General features: G+C 44.8%; 1 protein-coding gene across 2 annotated transcripts; it reads left to right on the top strand.

Moving 5' to 3' along the window:
- Nucleotides 1–31: 31 nt before the first annotated feature.
- Nucleotides 32–9,494, top strand: rilp (Rab interacting lysosomal protein). Of its 2 annotated transcripts, none has more exons than XM_018748347.2 (8): nt 32–937; nt 2,476–2,602; nt 4,312–4,433; nt 6,735–6,929; nt 7,265–7,434; nt 7,519–7,641; nt 7,830–7,928; nt 8,563–9,494. In XM_018748347.2, exons 1-8 carry the CDS (start codon nt 617–619, stop codon nt 8,690–8,692), a joined length of 1,287 nt encoding a protein of 428 aa, XP_018603863.2. In that variant the 5' UTR covers nt 32–616; the 3' UTR covers nt 8,693–9,494. The 2 variants fall into 2 exon arrangements, with proteins under 2 accessions (XP_018603863.2, XP_018603864.2); XM_018748348.2 differs by having other exon boundaries at nt 33–937; nt 2,479–2,602.
- The last annotated feature ends 267 nt before the right edge of the window (nt 9,495–9,761 follow it).

The raw sequence follows: 9,761 nt of genomic DNA on the forward strand, positions 1-9,761 counted from the left end.
ATCCGATTAAGACCTGTAATTAAATTCGCGTTACACAGTGAAACGGCTTATTGCCGCATTAGATGACGGGGACGATTATTCGCACGTGTCTACGCTGCACACCGCGCGACTCAGCTCGTGCCTTTCCGCAGCCGCACCGTGACGGGCAACGACATCTTCTTGAGCTCCACCTCCATCTTATGTTACAGCTGAGAGCGCGCGCACGCCACCATGATTGGACGCTGGAGAAGGAGGGTTCCGATCATGGAGAACACCCCCCTGGACTGGAGATGACGAGGAGGCGCTCATCGCTCGCGCGTCTGCAGCAAAGGAGATGAGCGCAGCTGCTCGGGGGCCGAACCCAGTGACGATCAACCAGGAGACGAGGCGTCGCTTCCCTTCTGCAGGTGCCCTCGGATCACGTAAAGGCACGAATGTCGCTTAGGGCCCGAAAAGTAGCCGAGTCCGAGTGACACCGCCCCCCCCCCCCGCCGCGCGCGAAGAAGGACCGCGATGTGAAGCAGGGGTGACAGAGAGAAGGTCGCGCGGCTGGTTTCACTTGCGCTTTCCGGTTTGATGATCGGCGCCGCTGAGGGAGCGCGTGGAGCAGAAGGACGCGGAGGCGCGCGAGAAGATCATGGAGTCCACGCTGGAGAAGCCCGTCGCGAGCCTCACCGTGGACGACGTGTACGACGTCGCCAAGGCGATCGGCGCCGAGGTGGAGAAGCTCATCGACAGCTTCGGCAAGGAGGCCGTGGTGGGCCTCGTGCCCAAGATCGTGCGCGTTCTGGAACTGCTGGAAAGCTTCGCGGCCAGGAGCCAGAGCTGCACCTCGAAGGAGGAAGAGCTTCTCAAAGCCTACGAGACCTTCCAGGCTCAGCAGCAGCAGCAGCAGCAGAAGAAGAAGAAGAAAGCGGTGAAAGAGGCCGACGATGACAGCGTCTCCAAGGAAACGAGGGTAAATCAACTCTTGAAGCGAAGTTTAGTCCGTCTGTTGAGGTCTTCGCGACTCGTTAACGGTGATCGCGCTCCTCTCTCAGTTCGTTAGCAGTCAAATTACGTGAGTGCTTATTCTCAGCAACTTTATGTCGGAAATAATATTCACCTTTATTATTATATTTGTATTTATGTATTTTTATCTCCAAAGCAACGATTCCGTACGATACAAATAACTTTTAATTGCAGTCTGGCAGCTGGGGCTCGTTCCAGTGCTTTTACTTGTATATCATTCACATTCAGTCATAAACCAGGTGGAAGACGGTGAAAGAGGAAAGTCTTTGGAGTCACGATCCTGCTGCGCTCGAGTTCACGTTGGGACACACCGGCGGTCACGTGACGACCCCCCCCGCATAACGAGATGTTTTTCCCGCCTCTTCAGATTTTACGAGAAAGTGGATTCCCCCCTTTTCATGGTTGAGATGTTTGAAGGAATCGTGTGACTTGATGTTTGTGCTCAGTTCTCTACATGGCCAGTTGACCACGTGTGTTTTTGTTCCTAACAGAATGTGGACACTTCTTACATAACACATGATGATTGTATAACCTGCTTTCGGACATGGATGTCCTTTGATAGGGGCTCGTTTTGTGTTCCTTTACAGGCCTCTGTCTTTACATGATCTGAAAGGTATTTTTTTTTTGCTATTTATGTCTTTTAATGTCCACTTCCAGCACCTTGATGGTATCTACATGCACATTTCACATTGTTTTCACTGTCATGTGCACCCAGAGGGAAATCATTAGATTCTCTTCCTTTTCTCTGAATGCTTACACCTGTTCCTCTAAGCCCTCCCCTCATGAATAAAGACTTATGAAACAATACACTGCAAACACAAAACTCAGCTCTTATTTTGATAACTGTAGGATTTAAGCTTTCAGACGTAATACGGATGGCCGGTAGCATAGTGGTTCAAGCTACTACCCTTGGATCTAAAGGTCACAGGTTCGAATCTTCTCTTATCTCATCTCTGGTTGTAGTACCCTCGAGCAAGGTTCTTACCTTAAATTGCTCCAGTAATATTAGCTGGCTGTATAAATGGGTAAATAATTGTAGGTACCTTGATGTTGTAAGTTGTTCTGGGGAAAAGCATCAGACAAATTAATAAATGCAAGATATGTAAAGGTTTCTCGAGAGATATCAAAGGAACAGGATGCACACCTGATGGATAAAAACATGTCAGAGCATGATTTTTGAAGGTGTCACATCTTCACTGCACCTGGATGCTATCGAGTGACACCTATGCCTGGAGATGCATTAGTCACTTTAGTTGTTTTTATATGTGAAATGTGTTGTGTGTGGTGCACTTGGGATCAGCTCATTGTTAACACCGTGCTTTTCACAAACATGCCATCGTGCTCCATTTCTTGGCATTTCACAACTGGCAGAATTTAAGGTGGTTCCCGTGGATGAGCACATCGTTAATTTGTGACATGAGGGAGGGTGGGTGATAAATGGAGGATGAACTGACACTTTGACAGCGGCTCCTTCGCCCCCTCAAGCAGGACTTGCAGCAGAAGGAGGACGGGTGGCACAGAAGGTTGAAGGAGCTGGAGGCCCAGGTGCTGCAGCTGCAGGAGCAGAACCAGGAGCTCATGGACCAGCTGAGGATCAGCACCTCTCAAGAAGGTGTGTGTGAGAGTGTGCTCACATTGGCCAAAACAGCGCCTTCAATGAGGGCTGTACACCCTGGTTGTCCTGATTATCTCTGCCAGTGATGGTAGAAAGTTGGAAAAACACAGAAAATCTTAACTTTTTTTGAAATACATTGCCTGAAACCATCTTTCTCTTATTTACCGTGAATGTTTGTGGTTTGTGGTACAAAGTGAACTGAGCATTCTCTGATATTATCACTGTAAGGGCATAGAATTTATTACCCAGTGGTGCATTATTTCTGTAGATAATAACATTAAAAAAGATTTTTCCTGTCTTTTACATCGCTCTATTGAGTCTGCTCCGTAGCGTTACCCTCTCCAACCTCATTTGCACGCGTCTTCCGGAACATTCTAAGGACATTTGATTTTGTTTTCCCAAGTCCCGACTGCATGCGTTACGATGCATTACAATGACAGAATAGCTGTGCTTCAGCTCATTATCTATTTAACTAAAAGGAGAGTCAGACCGATCCATTTCCACACCACCAGACAAACAAAAGTCTACAAATAAAGTTTTACATTTTATCTCAAAAGACGTCCGCTCCATCAGCAGCAGCCCTTCCCAAAATGTGGGATGGTAGTGATCTTCAACAAGTAAAAAGGCAGTATCTTGAAATCAAAATACTATGAAATACAATGCAGTATGAATATTTCATATAGTAAATTTTATATATAGTCTACAAAATATACTATATGCAGCACTACCTGCAATATTCTGATAGTAATTAACACAGACATGCACCCCTTAATGATGGGAATACGTTCTGAGAAATGCATCGTTGCACAATTTCGTCATTGTGCGAATATCATAGCATACTTGTACAAACCTAGATGGTATAGCCTCGATCAGAGTGTACTTATACAAACCTAAATGGTATAGCCTCGATCACAAAGTGTACTTATGCAAACCCAGTATAGCCTCGATCATAGAGTGTAGTTATACAGACCTAGATGGTATAGCCTCAATCAGAGTGTACTTACGTAAACCTAGACGGTATAGCCTCGATCACAGAGTGCACTTATGCAAACCCAGTTGGTATAGCCTCGATCATAGAGTGTTCTTATACAAACCTAGATGGTATAACTTCGATGCAATAAAAAGATGCGGTAAACACAAGATTTATGATGTGCTGCCGGCATAACACAGCAAACTGTTTTACAGTAAACTTTTATAAGTAGAAAGATTACACTGTAAAATAACTAAGTACAGTAAATACATAAACCAGTAACATAGGTGTTTATCATTCTCAAGTATTATGTACTGTATATAATTATATGGGTTATACTTTTATACAACTGGCAGCGCAGTAGGTTTGTTTACACCAGCACCACCACAAACACGTAACACGTTGCATTACAACGGTTACAATGTCACTAGTCGAGAATTTTTCAGCTCCATTATAATATTATGAGATTACCGTTGTATATGCGGTCAGTCGTTAAGTGGCGCGTGACTGTATTGCGTTTGGGAAATCTTTATTATGTATGAATGATGCCTTGTGACGACCTTACATCTTGACCAGGGTATACCCCGCCTCACACGTATGCTTGTGGGAAACATTCTTGACCATTGCAACCCTGCACTGGACAAGCAGTAATTAATAACGCATGCCCATGTGTGTGCCTGCGTATCTGTGTGGATGTTTGCATTATGTGGTATTAAACCGAGCTCCCGCCTCACAGATCGTGCTCAGCGACAGGAGCGCGAGGTGATGCTCAAGCTGAAGGCCGTGGTGGACAAGCAGCGCGACGAGATCCGGGCCAAAACGCTGGAGCTGAGCAGCTTGTCCAAAGAAGTGGAGGCAGTAAGGATCCCGTTCATGTTCTGCTGCACGGGAGCATTGAGAGCAATGAGAGCGTGCAGCGTACACACCCACAGTGACCTCGAGAAAATGTGCCCTGGGTTAAAGTCTGTTTGCTTTTTTCATCCTTGACATTCCTCCTTGTACGTGGGTTCTGGGAATGCCAAACCGCCTTCGGCAATCCACCCCCCGGGTCAACGATGCGTCTCTCCCTCCCTGTCACTGTCACAAGTCAGTGGTTTCGTATGCAAAGCCCAAGAAAGCTGTAATTTCAGAGCATGAAGAGTCTGGCTCTTCACAGTGAGCTTTGCAAACCGCCGTAACGGGCAAAGCTGAGCTCAGCAAATGAGCCACACCTTGGAGAGAACAAGTCCGGGCAACTCTGATATCAGTTTTTCTACATGAGTGCTTACCTTTTTAGAAAAAGACCAGCTGGAAATGGGAAAGGACGTAAAGTCACTTTCTTGTTTTATTATTTTTTCTTTTATCTGACACTTTTCTCCAAAGTATCCTACGGTAGCGGCTGTTTGCCTTGTAAACAAAGCTATAGAAATAACAGGAACACTACACGAAAGAGGAATTTAAATTTTAAGTAACTAAATAAAAATACAAAATAATTACAAATATAATTATTTGGCTGCAAAGGTGAGTCGTATTTGGTTGTTTGCCAGTTTACTGTATTTCAGCTATGAAAGAGCTCTAATAATTACCACTTTGACATGTGAGTTTTTAAAGGAACATGAGGCACCTAACAGAGTTACAAAGGAACCAAATAATTGGCACTATAATTACATTTATTTATTTAGGAGATGCTTTTCTCCAAAGCGACATACATCTCATAGAAAATGCAATGTGTTCATTACATTAGGAGAAAGAGAGACATAGTTGCAGATGTGTGATTGATGAATGAATGGATGAGTGACCCAGTGTAAATTGTGTATCTAGCAGTGTAAGTCACCGCGGTGAATAAAGTGTGTGGGCTGATAACACTACATAGAGTTAAGTGGAAGTCGCTTTGGAGAAAAGCGTCTGCTAGTAAGGGAATAAATGTAAATGCGATTCTTAAGTACAGTTAGTTTGTTACTTTCCACCATATGAACCAATTTTCGTCACACGAGTAGCTGCATAAAGAATAGCCATGATTCCAAATCACCTTCCTAGTAATTTTTTTTTTGAGATACATATAAACACATTATGTTACAGGAGTAACTGTGTAAAAGTTTATCTGGGCATAAACTTAAATTTATAGAGCATGAACATTTACACCTTATATGAGCTTAAGAGATGATGGGCGAAGTGAGTCTGGAAGAGGTGAGTTTTAAGACCCTTTTTAAATGTGGACAGAGATTCAGCGGTTCAGAGTGAGAGGGGGAGGTCGTTCCACCACAGCGGAGCCAGAACTGAGAACCTTTGCCATCGACCTTTGCAAATCAGAAATTTCCAGTCCATCAGTTATACATACACACACACAAAATGTCTACAACCACTTGTTCCGAGTGGGGTCACAGTGAGCCGGAGCCTAACCCGGTAACGGAGGGCACAAGGCTGAAGGGGGAGGGGACACACCCTGGATGGGATGCCAGTCCACCGCAAGGCACCCCAAGCAGGACTCGAACCCCAGACCCACCACAGAGCATGCCCCGGCCACGGCACCACCCTCTCCCATCGGTCACAGAAACCCCAAAACTGATTCAATGTCTCAAGTGCAGCCATCTCAAAAATAATGGCAGCATATGACAAACACAGAAAACTTGCATTGGCAGGGAGGGACAGCAATCGCAAGTCAAAGCTCACCAACAGGGACAAACGAACACTTCATGCAATAGTTGTAAAATGCCCCAAAAGTACAACCTCAAAAATTACCACAGAACTGAATCGGCACCTTCGTGACCCAGTGTGAGCAAAAAGTGTGTTGTGACATTCACAAAGCTGGAATTTATGCTGTAACTCAAAGTACTGCAGGCTTTTCTTCTTGACACAGCTGGGTAATTTTTACAGTATCAATTCAAAATCAGTCAGTAAAGTGTTCTACAGTAGGCGATGGGATCTGAACCCAGGTTTTTTGATTGTAAGGTGACAGTGCCAACTACTATGCTGCCCAGAGCTCCATTTTGTGTGGGTTGTGGCTACTTCATGTTTGCGTTGTGTTGTGCTGATACAGAATATGTCTCCTTGGAGATATGGACATTCTCCTTCGATGCTCAAATCAGTTTGCAGCACTGTATCATGGGACTTGATTCTGTACCAGTCCTTGTTCGTCCAAGTCCTGCCAGGCTCATCGGCTGTCAATGTGCACTGTCACAGCTGCAGGAGCAGCTGGAGCGCTTCATGAAGATGAACGCGGAACTGCGGCAAAAGCAGAGCATCATGCAGGCGCAGGCAAAGAGCGCCGTGGAGCGTAAGGTCGATCTCGAGGCCGACCTGCAGGAGAAGCTGAAGGAAATCCAGCGGCTCAATGCTCAACTGGAGGCGGCCAACACCAGGGCTGCGGTCAATGAAGTAAGACATCTGTGTGCGTATATATGTGTGTGCCTGTGTGTGTGTTTACTGTTACACTGAGTGCCTTCAGTGGTAACTGCTATACTTCCTGGAATGAATATCCTCATATTGCAGCATTTTTATTGCATATGTTAGTTGAGTTAAATTTTAACATTAATGAGATGATGTGTAATGAAAACGTGGTAAATGGCACACTTTGCACTGCATGTCTTATTTTTAGGTTATAATAGATGTAATGCTTTCATATTACTTTTGATTGCAACTGCTGATAGAGGAGGGCCAACATTTTTCCAAAAATGCATAAAGTTTGCCTTTACTTTCTATGTACCTTCCAGAACAATTCAGCCAAACCAGAGATTGACCTCACACACCATGTGATCATCGACCTGCACGACCCGAATCGCCCTTGCTTCACCAAGCAGGAGGTGCGGGACATGATTTTCGAGAGGAACGAACTCAAGGCGAACCTCTTCCTGCTGCAAGAGGAGCTGTCCTACTACCAAAGGTGAGTCGCATCCTGCGGCAACCCTGTAGTCTAGTATCATCACTCCTCTGAACTGGGTGGTGTTAGACATATGCCGTCTCACAGGGAGATCCTGAATGACGAGAGGTGCCCTGGCTTCCTGCTGGACGCAGTGCGGACCGCCATCAAGAAGCAGAGGACCGTCATTAAGGCCAAGATGCTGGGAATCAGAGAGGACGAGTGCAGCAGGTGAGCAGAGGTAGCCTGGTATGTGTTTTCCCACAATCTCACTTAATCCTCAGCACACCATTCCACTGGCCTGCTTAGTCCAAAGAAACACCTTCCCCACCAGGTGAGCAGGATGCAAATTAGTGGGAAAACGGCTGGGGGCAAAACGGACTTGACTGGTTTGCTTACCCGGTTTCTTGTTCTTCCAGTGATGAGGAGTGCAAGGGACCCCTGTTTGAGAAGAGGGAGGCGGACGTAGGAGAAGACTGCACAGACAGCCGGCCTCCAGAGTCCCGCATCAGAAACCTGTAAGCCTGAAGAACTCCGGATCAGACAGTTCCCTGATCGCTTGAACGCGTCCAAACCTGGACCGCAAACTGGTTGCATAGCATTTGTTAGTGTCTCAGCACAATGGTTGTTGCTAGTTGCATGAAGAGTGATGACGACTGTAGGGGTCCACACCCTCGCTTCAAAAAAGCAGGGTTGATTTGTTTAAAAAAAAAAAAAAAAATCACCGCTGTTGTTTCCATTGAGTGCGTTTTGCTGCCAACTATTGGCTGTATTTGGAAATGCAGGTCATTTTACCGCCGCAACAAGTGGAAATTAAGAGCAAATTGTAGAAAACGGAACATTGAAGAAAATGAACAAACTAGAAAATTTTTCAGTCTTCGAGAAACTGAATGTTCGTGATTCAAGGAATCAGTGTTTTTACTATCTCAGGTCAATGACTCCTGTGTTACTAAAAGAGGCAGGTTTTATGAAGGTATTTTCCAGAAGCTCTACATTCAACAAGGAGAGATTTTTTGTTTATTGTGCATTTATAGTACAATTTCATTCTCCGAGGAATTGTGGCGGTTCGCCAGGTTAGTTTTCATGGCTCCGCCGGTGACCGTTGACCTGTGCTGTTATTTCTACTCCTAACCCGTTGCCTCCACCTTCTAGGTTTGGCTTCCTGACTCGCTACAGCCTCGGGCAGAGTCCCACCCAGCAAAACACGGGCTCATCCTGGGAGATCCTCAGTCCAGAAGAGACGGAACCCACGGAGGGCACAAGCTATCGATTGCCCCACTGAGATAGCCCCGCCCACCTTCACACACACACTTCCAATCAGTGCGGCAGCGGCAGAATCAACTCCTTTGGAAGACCTGATGTGTATCGACGCCAACAGAACTGCCACGAATGGCACCTGAGGGATTAAAGGACGCTTTCAAACTAATTCTGTTTTCATACAGAAATACTTGCCAAATATTTTCATGAAAATATTTCATAAGAACAAAAAGTGTATCGTTTTCTATGAATTAGGCTTAGAGTTCATATAGACGCTATTTTTAAACACACCTTTGAGATTCTAGAATTTTGAAGCTTTCATATTTATTGGTAATTCACCAAAGATTTTATTCCTCTAGTGTGAGCATATTTCAGGGTTACAGTATTTGTACCATGAGATGGAAATACATGTACATTTTATATATACTGTCTGTGTAAAATATCAGAAGACATATTTCGATTAATTAATGAAATGTGTACATTTTTTATTGGTGTAGAAGGTGTAACTGGAGAAGTAGGTGTTCCTTTCAATGGAACTTATTTTCAGCACGCCTTGTCATATGTGTCAGTATATTACTAAGTGAAATAATTCTAATAATTTAGCTGAATGATCTCTGGTTTTTAGAATGTCTTCTATGGCATTCACAGTATTTTTTTTTTTTTTAAAGTTTATATCTTGTTTCCTTCAGAAGGTGTGACATAAGTTAATGTTTTGACAATCAGTCAGCTTTTACATGTACTTACCTGTTTTGGTGAATTTTGTCATTTTTGGTGAAGCAGTTAATGCTTTGGTGTAGGAGGGCATTAAACCCCCCCCCCCCCCCCCCCCCCCCCGACTGTGGTTGTTTTTATGTGAGCTTCAGCATGATCTGGGGCTCAGTCTGACCTGGGCTTCCTCTCGCAGAAGCGGAGTTTCCTCAAGGGGAAATGACAGGCCTCGTGAACACTTTGTTCAAACCAGCCCTTCCCCGGCATTTAAAGCAAAGAAAGAACAATGACCCCTGACCCCTCCAACTGATCCCGATTTGGTACTTTAAAAATATTTATAACATTGTCATTGTGTATGAGAGTGTGCTGCTAATATCCCTGAATGT

The sequence above is a fragment of the Scleropages formosus genome, chromosome 10 (assembly GCF_900964775.1).
Source record: "Scleropages formosus chromosome 10, fSclFor1.1, whole genome shotgun sequence".
Lineage (NCBI taxonomy): Eukaryota > Metazoa > Chordata > Actinopteri > Osteoglossiformes > Osteoglossidae > Scleropages > Scleropages formosus.

Bases quoted from the DNA above. Each gene is read 5' to 3' on its own strand.
- rilp (XM_018748347.2), top strand. From the start codon at position 617: ATGGAGTCCACGCTGGAGAAGCCCGTCGCGAGCCTCACCGTGGACGAC. The intron at 938-2,475 runs GTAAATCAACTC...CGCCCCCTCAAG, and splicing joins GCGTCTCCAAGGAAACGAGG to CAGGACTTGCAGCAGAAGGA. The intron at 7,642-7,829 runs GTGAGCAGAGGT...TTGTTCTTCCAG, and splicing joins AGAGAGGACGAGTGCAGCAG to TGATGAGGAGTGCAAGGGAC.